Below are 17817 nucleotides of genomic sequence, written 5' to 3'. Positions count from 1 at the left end.
AAAAAAAAAAAAGATTGAATATTCTAAGAAAATATGGTAGTTTCTTTCAGCTCTGATTTGCAGAAGATTGAGGGAGAAAATCAATTGTGGTAACCAGGAAGTTAAGGATTTTTGGTTTTTAACCTCTGTTACAGTCTTAATATTACCTAGCAATGTCTTTTGCATTCTCCAAAGTGGCTATTCCAAATACTTGCTGTGTGTTTAACCTCTTGTCTTCTGCAAGTCCTTCACTCCTGCCTGCCTACTGTCCAGAGAAAACAACCACCTGGGTGGGAATCCCTTCCACATTCTTTCCTTATGTCTCTAAACTGCCCTCTGTTCTCCTCCATCCCCCATCTTTCTTACCTTAGATTGAGGGAAGGTGCTGTTCTCCAAGGCCAAGGTCAGCGACATCCCATCCCCTTCACTCCGCCCCTGGCTCCTGACCCATCCATCATTCTGTGTCTCACCTAGAGCTTCTGTCTGTCCTCTGTCTCCTTCCCTTCAGCTTACTATGTTTGAATCTTCTGGTCCTAAAACAGAAAGAGCCATCAAACCAGCCAAACATATAAATAAAACCTCCCCCCTCAGTTCTTCGCCCTACTCCCAAACAGGTCCCATTTCCTTTCCCTCTTCTTAAAAGTCAGACTTCTTGAAAGAACAGTCCACACCTACTGGGGCTACCTGGTCAACTTCCATTTACTTCTCAACTCTTTAGTGGTCTGTGTCTTCTCCTTTCACACTACAGAAACTGCTTCCTCAGGAGTCCTCTTAAATTCGAACCCTCAGTTTTTATCCTACTTGACCTCTAGCATCTAGCACAGTTGGCCAGTCACAGACTAGTAGCATTTTTACTGGTGTCATTATTCCATGACAGCTCTCCTCTTTTTCTTCTCTCTTCTCCCTTACTTCTCATTGTTGAAATCTGTTTCTCCCTCTGTGTGTTTTCCTCTATCTGGGTTAATGGTTTCATCATCCATCCAGACTTCATGATGGTTAATTTTATCTGTCACCTTGACTGGATCGTGGGATGCCTAGATGTCTGGGTAAGCATTATTTCTGGGTGTGTCTTTGAGGGTGTTTCCAGAAGAGACAGCATTTGAATTGGTGGGCTGAGTGGCATGCATTACCCTCCCCAGTGTGGGTGGGCACCATCCGATCTGTTGAAGATCTGAATAGAACTAAAAGGTGAAATAAGGGAGGATTTGCCCTCTCTGCTTGACCACTTGAGCTGGAACATTGATCTCTTCTGGGCCTCAGCTGTAATTAAATTATCTTTTTTTTTTTATTATTATTTAAAAGATTTTTATTTATTTATTTGAGAGAGAGAGAATGAGGGAGCACATGAGAGGGGGGAGGGTCAGAGGGAGAAGCAGGCTCCCCGATGAGCAGGGAGCCCGATGCGGGACTCGATCCCAGGACTCCAGGATCATGACCTGAGCCGAAGGCAGTCGCTTAACCAACTGAGCCACCCAGGCGCCCCTGTAATTAAATTATCTTATTAATTCTAATTATCTTTAGTTGCTTTCTTTGAGTCTTGTTAGTTTATGATCACCTGGAAATAATGTTAATTTTTGTGCCCTTTTCAATAATTATTTCTATTCTGAGAATTTTATAAAGACAGTGTTAAAATTTATGAATGCATTTCATTATCTATTTAAACTATCATCAAGTTTTTCTAGACAAACTTATTTAATGTTTTAAAATCAATATATATATTTATTGATTTTAAAAGATTTTATTTATTTACTTGAGAGAGAGCGAGCAAGCGAGAGTGAGAGAGAGAGAGAGCATTAGTGGGGGGGGCGGGGCAGCAGAGGGAGAGGGAAAAGCAGCCTCTCTGCTGAGCAGGGAGCCCGATGTGGGGCTCAGATCCCAGGATCCCAGGACCATGACCCGAGCTGAAGGCAGACGCTTAACCAACTGAGGCACCCAGGCGCCCCTAAAATCAATAATTTAAATACTAAATGAGTTTTATTCTTGGGTCAATATTTCTTGGTTATGAAGGATTATTCTTTTAATTTAGTACCAGATTTGAATGGCTGAATTTACTCAGAATTTTTGCATTTATATTTATAAGTGAGATTTGCTGTGTGTGTGTGTGTGTGTGTGTGTGTGTGTGTGCGCGCGCGCGCACGTGTTTGCCTACGTACATGTATGTTCTGGTGTTGACGACAGAGGTGGGGTTGGGAGGGTGTGTGTGTATGCTTTGTTAGGCGATGTTAACTTCATAAAATGGTTGGGGCTCGCTGTTCATTTATTTTTATGCTTTGAAATTGTTTATATAATGTGGGGATTATCTGTTCCCTAAAAACTTGAAAGATTTCACTGGAAAAACCATCTGGTTCAAATAATTTCTTGGAGGCAATTCTCTGACTCTTTTCTCAGCTTCTTTCATATTTACTATTATATTTCAGTTTTCTAGTCTTCTGAGTCAATTCTGGCAATACATCCATGTCGGTGAGATTTCAAAGCATCCATTTTACCAAGATTGAACATTTTACTAATAAAATTTCATATAGTATTTTAAAAGAAGAATTCTCTTTATTGTTTATTGTGCCACATTTCTTATTTCTGATTTCATTCCTGTTTTCCTTCTCTTTTCAATCTAAAAGTTTTTTTTAAGTTAACTTTTTTTAAGCACAGTTTTAGATTTACAGAGAAATTAGGACAATAGCATAGTGATTTCCCGTGTATCTGCAACCAGTTTCCCCTATTATTAGTATAGTATGATACATTTGTTATAATTAATGAACCGATATTGGTACATTATTATTATTTTTAAAGATTTTATTTATTCATTTGACAGAGGGAGACAGAGGGAGACAGAGTAAGCACAAGCAGGGGGAGCGGCAGGCAGAAGGAGAGGGAGAAGCAGACTCCCTGGCAAGCAGGGAGCCCGATGTGGGGCTCGATCCCAGGACCCTGGGATCATGACCTCAGCCGAAGGCAGACGCTTAACCGACTGAACCACCCAGGCGCCCCTCTTCCCATGTATTTATTCAATCACTTTTTATATCAGTATAGACTTGTGGGTATTTATTTTATACATTGGATTATAGTAGTCTAATATCCCTTTATTTTGCTGCTCAAATTTTTCCAGTTTTGGTCATTGGGAGCTCTTTCAGTTGGCTGCTGTGTCCCTTTTTTTTTAGGAAGGGGCAGAGGTAGAGGGAACTCGATCTCACAACCCTGAGATCATGACCTGAGCTGATTCTGAAATCAAGAGTTGGATGCTCAACTGACTGAGCCACCCAGGGTCCCCCGAGCCACCCAGGGTCCACCCCACCCCTGTGTCCCTTTGATGTACCTCCAACATTGCGAGTTTTGTTTTGTTGTCATTGAGCACTTCCTTACTTTCTGGCACTAAAGGATGCACCAGACTCGGCTTGTATATTTCCTTTTTTTTTTTTTTTTTTGCCTCCCCAGCTTGTATATTTCCTACCTGAGTCCTAGAATCAATTGTCTCTTCCGGGAGCCCTGGTTCCTCTGATTGGAGAATGATATTAGAAACCAAGATCTGGATGCTAAGTGTGCTTGTTGCTACTGGGGAGTCATTGATTCTAGGCCCTCTAAGGAAGGAAATAGTTGTGGGTATCCTAACATGTTATATAACTTACCTATAAATATTTCTATGTGTAACCATCTGTATCTATATTAAGCTAAATGTGGATTCATACTGATGTCTCCGATTTTATGCTGTTACCACATGAATCATTCTAACCTTCTCCCCCTTGCTTATTTGTAACCCGCACTCCAACAGTGAGAAACCTGGCAGTCACCACTGGCCTTCTCTTCCCTTGTTATTCAATTCCACTGTATGTGTAGTGATATTAACATTGTTAACCTGGAGTTCAGTGCTCAGGCGCAGTCTCTACTGTCTTTAGTCTGGCAGACTCCACTCATTTCCACAGATACTTGAGGTGAACACCTTTTTCCTCTACCGCCCTCAGTGAGATTGTTTCAGACATTTGTAATATGGTTAGATTATTTGGTAACAATCCGCATTCCATCTTGGGATTCTCTGACATCCTAAATTATATTTTGAAAACTTTCATGCATCAGGGTTCACTCTTTGTTTTGTGAAGCTCTAGGTTGTCAAAACGCATGGTGTCATGCAACCAGCGGTAGAATTTTACCACTGTCAAAAATGCCGTGTGAGTTCCCAGTCAACTCTCTCTCCTCCCCCCAACACCTTTAGACGCTTCTGATCTTTTAACTGTCTCTATAGTTTGCCTTTTCCGGAATGTTATATAATTGGAACCATATGCTATGTAGCCTTTTCAGATTAGGTTCTTTCACTTAGCAATATGCCTTTAAGATTCATCAGTATCTTTCTGTGGCTTCATAGCTGCTTTCTTTTTGTCACTGAATGATATTTCGTTCTATGGATGTACCATAGTTTGTGTATACCTTCAGCTATTGAAAGGTATCTTGACTGCTTCCAGTTTTTGGTGATTATGAATAAAGCTGCTTTAAACATTTTATGTAGGTTTTTTTGTGGACATAAATTTTCAGTTTGCTTAGATACATATCTAGGAGCAGGATTGCTAGAACATATGGGAAGACTGTTTAACTTTGTAAGAAACTGCCTGTCTTTCAAATTGGCTGTACCATTTTGTATTCCCACAAGTGAAGAATGAGAGTTCCTGTTGCTTTGCATTCTTGGCAGCAATTGGTATTGTTTTCTGGATTTTAGCCATTCTAATAGGTATACAGTGGTATCTCATTGTTGTTTTAATTTGTATTTGCAATTCTCTAATGGCAAATCATATTGACTATCTTTTCAGGTGCTCATTTGCTCTCTCTATATTTTCTTTAGTGAGTTGTCTATTCAGATCTCTTGCCCATTAAAAAAAATTGGATTGTTTTCTTACTAAGTGTTAAGCGCTTTGTATATTTTGGATACAAACCCTTTATCAGATATGTGTTTTGTAAATATTTTCTTCCGTCCTGTGGCTTGTCTTTTTGTTCTCTTTACAGTGTCTTTTGTAGAGCAGAAATTTTTAATTTTAATAAAGTTCAGTATATCAATTTTGTTCTTTCATGGATCATGCTTTTTTTTTTTTTTTTAAAGATTTTATTTATTTATTTGACAGAGAGAGACACAGCGAGAGAGGGAACACAAGCAGGGGGAGTGGGAGAAGGAGAAGCAGGCTTCCCGCGGAGCAGGGAGCCCAATGTGGGACTCGATCCCAGGACCCTGGGATCATGACCTGAGCCGAAGGCAGTCGCTTAACTGACTGAGTCACCCAGGCGCCCCATGGATCATGCTTTTGATGTTGTATATGAAAACTCATCACCAAACCCCAGAGCACATGGATTTTTCTCCTATGTTTTCTTTTAGAAGTTTTATAGTTTTGCATTTTACATTTAGTTGGATTAGTATTTGTGAAAAGTGTAAGGTCTCTGTCTAGATTTGCCTCCCTTTCTCCCTCCTTTCCTTCCTTTCTTTTTTTGCATATGGACATCCAGTTATTCCAGTACTATATTAAAGAGATCATCCTCTCTCCACTGAATTGCCTTTGCTCTTTTTTTAAAAAAGGATTTTATTTATTTATTTGACAGAGAGAGAGACACAGCGAGAGAGGGAACACAAGCAGGGGGAGTGGGAGAGGGAGAAGCAGGCTCCCCACTGATCAAGGAGCTGGACGCAGGGCTTGATCCCAGGACTCTGGGATCATGATCTGAGCTGAAGGCAGATGCCCAACGACTGAGCCACCCAGGGCCCTGTGCCTTTGCTGTTTTCTTAAAGATCAGTTCACTAGGGCGCCTGGGTGGCTCAGTTGGTTAAGCGACTGCCTTTGGCTCAGGTCATGATCCCAGAGTCCTGGGATCGAGTCCCACGTCGGGCTCCCTGCTCAGCAGGGAGTCTGCCTCTCTCTCTGACCCTCCCCCCTCTCATGCTCTCTATCTCATTCTCTCTCTCAAATAAATAAATAAAATCTTTAAAAAAAAAAAAGATCAGTTCACTATATTTTTGTGGATCTATTTCTGAACTCCCTATTCTGTTCCAGTGATCTGTGTGTTCTTTCACCAAAAACATGTTATCTTGATTACAATTAGTGTTTTCTTTTTTTAAAATTACACTTGTACATTTTTCTTTTTATACCTTCAAGAGCCAGTTTTGAATTTCTTTGCTCATTCTGGCTCGTTTCTTTATTATTTCTTTTCTTCTTCTTCTTCTTTTTTTAAAAAATATTTATTTATTCGACAGAGAGAGACATAGCGAGAGAGGGAACACAAGCAGGGGGAGAGGGAGAGGGAGAAGCAGGCTTCCCGCTGAGCAGGGAGCCCAATGCTGGTCTCAGTTCCAGGACCCTGGGATCATGACCTGAGCCGAAGGCAGATGCTTAACAACTGAGCTACCCAGGCGCCCCTATTACTTCTTTTCTTGACCTTGTTATTGTTTTCTCTAGCTTCTTCAGTTAAATTAGTTAAGCTCATTTCATTTTCTCTTAAAATATGTATATTAGTCTTCTAGGGCTGCCATAAAAAAAAAAATACCACAGGTTGGGTGGCTTAACCAGCAGAAATTTATTTTCTCACAGCTCTGGAGGTTTGAAGTCCAAGATCAAGGTGCTGGAAAATTGATTTTTTGGTGAGGTCTCTCTTCCCAGCTTGCAGATGTCCACCTTCTCCATGTCCTCATGACCTTTTCTCTGTGCCAAGGGAAGTGGGGAAAGGGATAAAGAGATCTCTGGTGTCTTTTCCTCTTCTTATAAGGCCACAAATTCTATTAGATTAGGGTCCCACTCAGTGACCTTATTTAGCTTTAAGTACCTCCTTAAAGGCCCTGTCTTCGAACACAGGCACACTGGAGGTTAGGGCTTCAACATACATATTTTGGAGGGATACAATTTGGTCTATAAAAATATGATAAAAGCATCATTGCTATGAATTTATTTCTGAATATAGCTTTATCTCTAAAGTGCGTTCTTTAGTACATGGTGTTATCACTATTCTCTACACATTGTTATTGCGTACTTATTTCCTTATTGATCTAATAGTTACTTGGAAAATCATGGTGACTTTCCCTTGTTCTCCAGAATTTTTTATAAGCCCTATATTTTAAAAGCTAATATAGAAATTTATAATATTGCTTTGATATTTTGAATTTATTGAAATTAGTCTAATAGAATGGTTCTCAATCCTAGGGGACATTTGGGTATGTGCATTTTTGGTTGGCATCATGATGTGCAGTGGGGGAGGGCTTCATGTAGTTCACAGGGTGAGAACTTCTGGATCTCCATGCTATAGGCCAGCCATGAGGAACTGTGGTGTGTGTGTGTGTGAGAGAGAAAGAGATTGAGAGAGCAGGGGATGAATTTCAGGCCCTGTCTCTAAACATGGCACGCTGCCATTGCTTTGCTGCTATCACGTGTAAGTGTGGAGCACTGTGTGTGGAGTCTCCTTTCAGAGTTGCAGGTGTGCAGTGAGGCAAAGCCCACTCTGCTCTGGGTTTCCTCCTTTTCTTTGGGGGTCTCAATCCACTTTCAGGATTTCAACTACCTCCAAGGGAATGCATACTAGGGAGCAGCCTCACACTTGTGTCTACTCTAAACTCATTTCCTTTGATGCTCTTCTAGATCCTTCTCCACTGTCTGGGATGGGGCTTTAATTTCTTCCTTAGGTGGCATGAAACAACTTAAATCCTGTCCTGCAATTTTTCTCTTTTAAGACTCTTATTTAGAATGTGCTCAGTCCTTTAAACTCTGACTCTTGCTCTCTGAAGGGAGATTTTTTTGCCCCCACATAAATATTTGTAGTGAGGAGAGGGATCTTTTAAAATTTCCTATTAAATTTAATTTTGGTATAATTTCAGACTTAAAGTCTCAAGAAAAGCACAAAGAATTTTCAAAAACTCTTTATCCAGATTCTCCAAGTGTTAACGTATTGCCACATCCTCCTCTGTCTCTGTCTCTGTATAGATGTGTCTCCCCTCTGCCTCCCTCTTCACACAAGGACACGTGCCCGTGTGCACACACACACGTCAGGAAATTAGCACTGATTCAATACTATTGTCCAATCTACTGACTTTCTTCATATTTTGCCAACTGTCCCACTAAAATCCTTTCTAACCAAAGAAAATCCGTTATATTGCACTTAGTTGTCATGTCTCTTTAGTCATTCTTTGTGTTTTATGACATTGGCATTTTTGAAGACTATAGGCTTGATATTTTGTAGACTCTTCCCCCATCTGCGTTTGTTTCTATTTCCACAAAATTAGGTTCAGGTTATGCATTTTTGGCAGGACTCCCACTGTGTCCTCAATGGATCCTATCAGAAGGGGCGTGATGTAAATTGTCACATAACTGGTGAGGTGAACCTTGATCACTTGGTTAAGGTGGTGTCTGCCAGGTTTCTCCACTGTAAAGGTACTAGTTTTCCTTTTGTACTGAGTAAGTCATCTTTCAGGGAGATACTCTGAAGCTATTGTGTCATTCTTCAAACTTGCATCCATTACGTTTACCATCCATTGGTGATTCTTACCTGAATCAGTTATTATTATGATGGTTACCCAATGACTATTTTCTAATTTCATTACTTCTTCTATAGTAATTCCTTTTTTTTTTTTTTTTTTATTGTAAGGAAGAGTTTTCTAAAGGAGGACTTTGGAAATTCAGAAAATGTTTTTTATTTTTTCTCTTGCGGAGTTAAGCTCCTGAAATTGAATAACTGACTTTCAAAACTGTTGTCTTTTTTTTTTTTTTTAAGATTTTATTTATTTATTTGAAAGAGAGAGAGATCACAAGTAGGCAGAGTGGCAGGCAGAGGGAGAGGGAGAAGCAAACTCCCCGCTGAGCAGAGAGCCTAATTTGGGACTCGATCCCAGGACCTTGGTATCATGACCTCAGCCGAAGGCAGACGCTTAACTGACTGAGCCACCCAGGCGCCCCAGAACTGTTGTCTTTTCAGCTCAAAGCTGAGCTATGAGGCCTCTGCTCTAGGCTGTGCCCACCTTCTCTCTGAGGTACTAAGTGTACAGAATACCACTGAGACCATTGTTGAAGAGTCACAGGATCACAAGAATCATTTTAGCCTGGGAAAAGCCCTTAGGTTAAAATTATCTCCAAATATCACCTTGCTGTAACAGTTTTTAGTATTGCAAATTTTCATATTTTTGTGTCTTTCTAGGTGTTTTGGTGTAAAAGTGAGTGAAACTGCTATTAAAAAGGAATTATGGGATCAAAAATAAATATATTACCACTTGAAAAGAACTTTAAACCTTTCTGTATTTTACACAAAAGTAGTTTACCCCTCTTCCACCCAAGGTTTACACCACTGATTTGCTAGATTAACTCATCGAAGATCATGTGGGATTAGCATTGTAAGGTCAATCCCAATGATTTTCCATTGTTTTGAATTCTAAGTTAGGGAATTGGAATCGATACATTTCTTTTTACCCTCAGACATTGTATGTTTTGAATTGGGTGATATTTGTATGTTGGGGTGAATGTATCTTCTGCCAACTTCCTTTGCCTGTATCATCTCTAAGAGGGTGATTGAACCAGGTTTGTTTCAGAGACAGGTGGTGGATACTATAATATCCCCAGGCTTGTCATGTTTCTGAAGCAAAAACAGTTCTGGGCCACAACCTGGCAGAGTCTCTCATGTTAAGACATGGAGACTTAAAAGAAAAGGATACTTGTTTATGTTATGTCTATTTCTTACAGATATACAGTGTCTACATTAGCTAAAAGGAGAAAATAAAATAAATTACATTGAAACAAGAAGAGTTGGAAAAAACACAATTTCCTAATTTCTTTATGGGTATTAGCCCAAGAGCATAAATCCCAAAGCTATCCCAAAGAAAGAAAGCTAACTGCTGAGAGTCTCCTGGTTTTCTCTTTCAAACACATGCTTTTATCTTAATGACCATATATCTGAAATCTTTATTTGGGGATCCAAAAGAAAAAAAACCCACGAAGTTATTCAGTGTGCATATTCTCTATATTATGAATGTTGGAATTTGGATACATTAACTCCAGAGAGTTAATGTGGTATTTTAGCACACATTTGTACATCCTCTTTGCATAGAAGTCCTAGGGAAGTGCTTCTTGACTATCTTGATTTTCTGCTGTTTATTTCAGCGGCTAATGTGTATAAAGATGATTATCATTTCTACCTGGAAGTGACATCTTAAGAAATGTGTATGTAGAGGGGATTGAGAAATATTGCAGAGGATGTTGGATCTTCCTTTTAAACAACTATTCATGTAGGCAACTTCTTACTTATTTTGTGTATTGAACAAGTGATTTTTTAAATCAGTAGATCCTTCTCGCTATGAGCATGAAGACACCTTTTTCTCAGTGTTTCACACTCAAGTCCCTCCAGAAGAATATGAAAACCGTATACAGAATGTCAATCAAGGTATGTTTCGATTTGTGTGATTTTGCATATTGTCACAAGAAAATACTAGCTATACACAGAAATATTCACAGATGAAATAATTTGATGTGATTTAATCCAGAGGTAGGTGAAAGTAGGTTAAGGTTCTAGATGAAACAAGATTGGTCACAAGTTAATCATTGTTGAAGTTAGTTGTTGAAGGTTTATGATACCATTCTTTCTACTTTTGGATATTTAAATTTTATGTAATAAAGAGTTAAAGAAAAGCTGGTTTCAAGTAATAGAAAACTAGCTTAAGCAAAAAAAGAAAATTTATGGTAATAATCCTGGAGGTAGACAGCTTTTTTGATTCCCAAGAGCAAATTCTGTGGTTAGTCATTGAGAGGGAGAATCAATTTCAAAATTGCAGAGAAGACAACAACTGATCCAGCTTGGGTTAGGTGCCTGCCGCTGGTCCAACCAACTCATCCAACCCAGCAAGGGTTGGGGTTAATACAGGAATGTGGCCACTTCTACTGTTGGTCACCACCAGGGTGGAGAGGAGAAGACAGTTCTAGTGAGACAGTTCTGACCAGACGACTACAATTTAAGAGACTATTATAAATGTAGACATGAATGCATATAATTTGAGTTATTTTATTTATTTTATTTACTTATTCATTTATTTATTTTTAAGATTTTATTTATTTATTTGACAGGGAGAGAAACAGCAAGAGAGGGAACACAAGCAGGGGGAGTGGGAGAGGGAGAAGCAGGCTTCCCGCGGAGCAGGGAGCCCGATGCGGGGCTCGATCCCAGAACTCCGGGATCATGACCTGAGCCGAAGGCAGACGCTTACATGACTGAGCCACCCAGGCGCCCCTAATTTGAGTTATTTTAATATATATATATATTTTAAAGATTTTATTTATTTATTTGAGAGAGAGGATGAGATAGAGAGAGAGCATGAGAGGGGGGAGGGAGGGAGAAGCAGACTCCCTGCTGAGCAGGGATCCCGATGCGGGACTCGATCCTGGGACTCCAGGATCATGACCTGAGCCGAAGGCAGTCGCTTAACCAACTGAGCCACCCAGGTGCCCAAATTTGAGTTATTTTAATGTTGTATTATTTAGGAGTATATGAAACTTAAACTGAATGAGTAAACCTCATATTTCAACTTAAAAGACTATACACAACTTCGATTATGGGAGAAAGTTGCATATTTTATATCTGAGGAGGCCACTCACCAAAAAAAACCTCATACTTTAACTACTGGTAGTTGATTAAAAAACTTTATTGATTGGGTGCCTGAGTGGTTCAGATGGTTAGGCATCTGCCTTTGGCTCAGGTCCTGATCCCGGGGTCCTGGGATCGAGTCCCACATCAGGCTCCCTGTTCCCTGGGGAGCCTGCTTCTCCCTCTGCCTCTGCCTCTCTCTCTGTGTGTCTCTCATGAATAAATAAATAAAACCTTAAAAAAAAGTTATTGGTCAAATAAATAAGATCCCAGTGATAAAATACAGATTGATTTGACTAGAAACTTGTAACTTAAATTTGAGTGAAACTTCATTCTTACTCAAATTTATTTTTTTTGAAAAGAATTTAAATCCAGAGATCTTACCCTTTTCCTGGTCCTTTCCAGCAATTATTATCAAAATATATTCTTTAATTATTAAATTTGTATTGAATCTTTGGTAACTAGCTATAAATACACCAACTGACTAGCTCCCTTAATCCTTCTTATTGACATACCCTCTTTTATAAAACAAAGATAACTTTTAAGTAAACCTTGTCTGGATTGAGCTACTGGCTGCTGTTTTTCCCTTTTGGATTTTAATGTGGTAATTTATCCTCTTTTGTAGGGTGGACTCCATTTGTCGTTTAAGAAGACTCTTCTTAAAAAAAAAAAAAAGACTCTTCTTTATGCCTGTTTTCAGAGCTTTAAAGAAGCGGTCACATGATCTTGTTTTAAATGCTTTAAACGTGACCACAGTGAAAACAAGATATATAATAAAGGGAATAAGAGTCCATAAGTATTTTTCTTACCCTTGTTTTGAGCACCCAGGGTCTGAACACCTCAGAAGTTGACTCAGGCCTCTTTACAAAGGTTGAGAAAAGTGACAAACTGAGATGAGCTCTCAGGGTTTGTGCAGATGGAATGTCGAACATCCAGGACCCTTGTGCCCAGACTTTGCTTAAAAGACAGGTTTGAACAAAAAGTTACTGTTCAGAGAGGGTAATGGCATATTAATAGAATAGCAGGAAATGACTCTAGTCTTTAGGAAAAATTTTGTTTCATATAAAAACTGAGATAAAATATACTGTATTAATTAATGAGCTTCATTGGAGTATAGTTGACACAAATTTTACACTAATTTCAGGTTACAACATAGTGACTCAGCGAGTTTACACGGTAATCTATGCTCACCACAAGTGCAGCTCCCCTCTGTTACCATGCAACACTCTTACGATACCACTGACTATGTTCCTTATGCTGTGCCTTTCATCCCCGTGACTTGTTCATTCCCTAACTGGAAGCCTGGGTGTGCCACTCCCCTTCACCCATTTGGCCCATCTCCTCAAACTTCTCCCCTCTGGCAACCATTGTTTTGCTCTCTGTATTTATAGGTATGATTCTTTTTTTTTTTTTTTATTATGTTATGTTAGTCACCATTCATTACATCATTAGTTTTTGATGGAGTGCTCCACGATTCATTGTTTGCGTATAACACCCAGTGCTCCATGCAGAACGTGCCCTCCTTAATACCCATCACTGGGCTAACCCATCCCCCCCCATAGGTATGATTCTGCCTTTTGTTTCCTTATTTATCCATTTCTTTTGCTTTTTAGATTCCACCTATGAGTGAAATCATATGGTAATTGTCTTCCTCAGTCTGACTCATTTCACTTAGCATAATACCCTCTAGGTTTATCCATGTTGTCACAAATGGCAAGATCTTTCTCTTTTTTATGGCTGAGTAATATTCTAGTGTCTGTGTGTGTGTGTGTGTGTGTGTATCACATCTTTTTCCGTAAGAATAAATCTCCCTATATATTAGGTTTCTGGATTTGGAATTTAGAAGTTATTCTATATGTGTTTTATTTCTTATATATTTTAATGTATGCTTATATATTTTAATGTTTGCTTTATTTCTTATATATTTAATGTATATATATATTTAATGTATGCTTAAATTTAAAATTTTAGTATAATGGACAATTATAATTATGAAAAACTTTGAACTTTTTTAATATTAGATTTTACCTATGATGTGGGAGGAAACGAGTCATTGATCAAAGCAGAAAAGAAACCTTTTTCAGATACAGAAAAGACTGAGCTCAGGGGTAAACACAGCCAGGATTTTATTAAGCGAAACATTGAGGTATGTATTTAGAAATTTAGAAATCAGAATGTGGGATTAAATGAGTTATGAAAATGAAAATAGTTGTGTTCACGGTCTTTAAACATTTTTTTGATCATGATTCATGTATATGTAATTGAAATAGTATATATAACTGAAAGAAAAGTTTTATGGACCAGTACCTAACTTCACTATTTTTTATTCCATCCTATCTTATTCTACCCCTTTTAAAAAAACTAGCTGCAATTCAGTATGTTTATTTCACTACCCAGAAATGAATCTGGTTCCTGCAGTTTGAAACACATTTATTTAGATAATAGCTTCAGACAGTGTTTCCCAGATTTTAAATTGCATATTAGTAAAATTGGCTTTTTAAAGTCATGAGACTGAGTTTATAGATGGTGCATTTAGAAATTTGCATGGAATATTCTCCTGGCAGAGCTGGAGAGGCCAACGGGTTGTCTGCCCCTTGCCCCCTCCAGCTGAGCCTCCAGGAAGCCTATCACTTGTCACTTGCCTTGATTAGCTCCCTGCTTCAGGGGCTCAACCTTGGTCTTTCAGACCCTACAGCCTGACTTGGTATGTCCTCAAGGCAGACTAACCCAGGGCAAAGGGGCTCCTCTATTAGACCAGAATGCTGATTAACTAATTTACAACAAGAAATGTAGGTGCAGTGGACAGAAGGCTTGTGACAAACCACCTGGGCAGTTACTAGATGAGTTACTAGGTGAGTGTGAAGTTATTCACAAGAGGAGAGGGTTATATAATTCCTCCCAGTTCAAGCCTGATTCTCCTTCCACAGTTGGCACGTCATTTCCAGGCAGATTGGATTCATGGATCAACGTGCTGCTGCCAGAACTGGCCTCCGGGACTCTCACTTTCTCTCTTCATGTTTCTCTGATCTGAAGGAAACCCTCTCCAACTTGATCTGTCTCTTTGCACTGGCCCATGTTGATTTATTTCATTTTTCCAAGAGCGATAGCGTTTTTCTCATAGCCAGGTTCTTGTTGACACAGACAGCTGCCCCACCATGACTCTCCCTCTTCCCCTTTTAACAATAGTAGCTGACTCTTTATTCAAAGTCCTGCTATGACAGTCTTGAAATTTAAAAGCAAGTTCATTTAGGAGAGAGTGGGACGTCTGGCTTGCAAGCGGGCACCTTCATTTTGGGTGCGATGGGAGAGCGATTTTGAAATGGGTGATGTTGAGAAGGACAAGAAGAGTTTTGTTCCAAAGCGTGCCTAGTGCCATATGGTGGGAAAGGGAGAGAAGCACGAGACTGGGCCAAATCTCCATGGTCTGTTTGGGTGAAACACAGGGCAGGCCCCTGGATTTTCTTACCTGGATGCCAACAAGAACAAAGGCAGCACTTGGGGAGAGGAGACACCGATGGAGTATTTGGAGAATCTCAAGAAGCACATCCCTGGAACAAAACCGATCTTCACTGGCATTAGGAGGATAGGGGAAAACGGGCAGACTCGGTAGCTTCTAAGGCACATCAGTTGGCCACTGCCTTGCAAAACAAGAATGTCTCATGACTTCTTCTCTGTGTACCGTATTTAGAATGATCTCATACACCAGAACTCAGATCATGAATGGCTGATGGGATATTTCTTTTGGACAGTCCCGACTGAAATAAGATTGGCTTGTGGTTAAATGCATATGATCAGCTTTTTGAACTTTGATAGTAATTCTGGTTCAGCCAGTGCTGTCACTGTTTTCCCCTTCTAGAAAGATGATTGGAATCGACTGGTAATGTTCAACTTTTCACAGAGATGGTAAATGCCATCCCTAAACCTGGAGGAGATGGGTTTTCTATTGAGATTTATATAACTGTTAGGTTTATTTAAATACTGAGGAAATCCCTTCACTATCTCACAGAACAGCAAGACTCCGCTGTGTTTCACATCATGTTCATTAGCTTGTTAAAGGCAAGGACTGAAGATAAGCTGGCAATGTCCACTTTCTCTTTTTGGTCTTTTTTTTTTTTTTTTTAAAGATTTTATTTATTTGACAGAGAGAGACAGCAAGAGCAGGAACACAAGCAGGGGGAGCGGAAGAGGGAGAAGCAGGCTTCCCGCAGAGCAGGGAGCCCGATGTGGGACTCGATCCCAGGACCCTGGGATCATGACCTGAGCTGAAGGCAGACGCTTAACGACTGAGCCACCCAGGCGCCCTCTTTTTGGTCTTTTTTTATAAAGATTTTATTTATTTGAGAGAGAGAGAGAACACAAGCGGGGTGAGGGGCAGAGGGAGAAGCAGACCCCCTGCCGAGCAGGGAGCCTGATGTGGGGCTCGATCCCGGGACTCCAGGATCATGACCTGAGCCAAAGGCAGATGTCCAACCGACTGAGCCACCCAGGCGCCCCTCTCTTTTTGGTCTTAACTCTGCCAATTTAATTAAAATTCCCTGCATCTAAAATGTTGCCTTTTGCTTAGTGAAAGCCATTTTCATGTGGTTAATGTATAATATTAAACCAAGAATATTTAACACTTCTCGCATTTTATTAATGATCTATAACATCAGATACTTTTAGAATTCATTGTGACAGGATACAGTAGCAAACCTTGGCTTGTGAATTCTTCACTAAGTCAGAGGAAGTTGTAATTCAGGATTGTCTTTTTTTTTTTTTTTTTAAGATTTTATTTATTTATTTGAGAGAGAGAGAGAATGAGAGACAGAGAGCATGAGAGGGAGGAGGGTCAGAGGGAGAAGCAGACTCCCTGCCAAGCAGGGAGCCCAATGCGGGACTCAATCCCGGGACTCCAGGATCATGACCTGAGCCGAAGGCAGTCGCTTAACCAACTGAGCCACCCAGGCGCCCCAGGATTGTCTTTTAAACAGCTTTTTGAAAACATAACTGTAGAATTACCACATATGCATGATTGGTTATGGTGCTTTTACCAACTCATTAGAAGGATTAAAGTTGAGGAAATATACCATCAGCACAAATTTGAAAATTATGTGATAAGACTTCAAATAATTAAAAACAAAATCACAGATCAAAAAAAAAATAAAAGCAATTTCATTCACTAGATCCATGTCACGTAGGAAGTGGCAAGAAGATTCCTCCCAAATACCTCAGCAAATACGTTATTACATTGATAAATATTATATAAAAAGAGGATTGCAAACTGCCCATGTTTGTTTTATTTTATATTTTAAATAAAATGTTTGTTGAAATGGCTAACATGAAGGTCTGCTTATAGTAGGAGTATCTTTACTTGGAGAATGGACTTACAGCAACAATTTGGCCTAAAAGAAAACTACCTCAAAAATGAAAAATGCCTAATCCCACAGATTTTACCTTAGTGTATCTGTGCTATAAAAGCCTCAGTTCCCATTTTTATTTTCCTGAACTATGAATTGTCTTGAGTATTTACTGTTTTTTATTAATACATTCCGTAGTTGGCCAAGGATTCAGGAAAGCCAGTGGTTATGGTTGACAGAGAGAGGAAAAGGCTGACTGAACTTTTGAAGGACTTAGATGACAGAGATTCGGGGCTGTCCTGTCCTGAGGTATGTAAGCTTCGATATTCAATGACCTCTACACTTCTTCTTCTTCTTTTTTTTTTTGTAGTTTCAGTTTTTTATTTAAATTCCAGTTAGTTAACACAGCATGTAATATTAGTTTCAGGTATAGGCCTTAGTGATTCATCACGTACATACAACATCCAATACCCGGTGCTCATCACAGCACGTGCCCTCCTTAATCCCCATCACCTATTTAAACCATCCCCCCATCAACCCTCAGTTTGTTCTCCATTGTTAAGAGTCTGTTTTATGGTTTGCCTCTCCCTGCAATGTTCATTTGTTTTGTTTCTTAAATCCCACCTATGAGTGATTAATAAGGTATTTGTCTTTTTCTCACTGATTTATTTTACTTAGCATAATACTCTCCACCTCTAGCCACTGCAAAAACATGCCTAATCTTGTCTGATCTTGGAAGCTAAGCAGGGTTGGGCCAGGTTAGTACCTGGATGGGAGACTACACTTCTTACTTATTTTTTCTTTATTTTTTTAATTAACATATAATGTATTATTTGTTCCAGGGATACAGGTCTGTGATTCATCAGTCTTACACAATTCACAGTGCTCACCATAGCACATACCCTTCCCAGTGTCCATCACCCAGCCACCCCCA

General features: G+C 39.5%; 1 protein-coding gene across 1 annotated transcript in view; it reads left to right on the top strand.

Moving 5' to 3' along the window:
* The window catches only part of LOC102740211 (fibrous sheath-interacting protein 1), a 59209-nt gene that overhangs the window by 26013 nt on the left and 15379 nt on the right, over positions 1-17817 (top strand). Inside the window, exons 6-8 of the mRNA XM_081831846.1 lie at positions 10255-10353; positions 13569-13693; positions 17082-17192. Coding sequence (XP_081687972.1) covers positions 10255-10353; positions 13569-13693; positions 17082-17192 — 335 coding nt within the window. The remainder of the gene's footprint in view (positions 1-10254; positions 10354-13568; positions 13694-17081; positions 17193-17817) is intronic.

Source organism: Leptonychotes weddellii, chromosome 9 (assembly GCF_054177405.1).
Source record: "Leptonychotes weddellii isolate Sample4059 chromosome 9, ASM5417740v2, whole genome shotgun sequence".
Classification (NCBI taxonomy): domain Eukaryota; kingdom Metazoa; phylum Chordata; class Mammalia; order Carnivora; family Phocidae; genus Leptonychotes; species Leptonychotes weddellii.
Note: the sequence above shows the minus strand (reverse complement) of the source record. Positions and strands in the feature narration are given on the sequence as shown.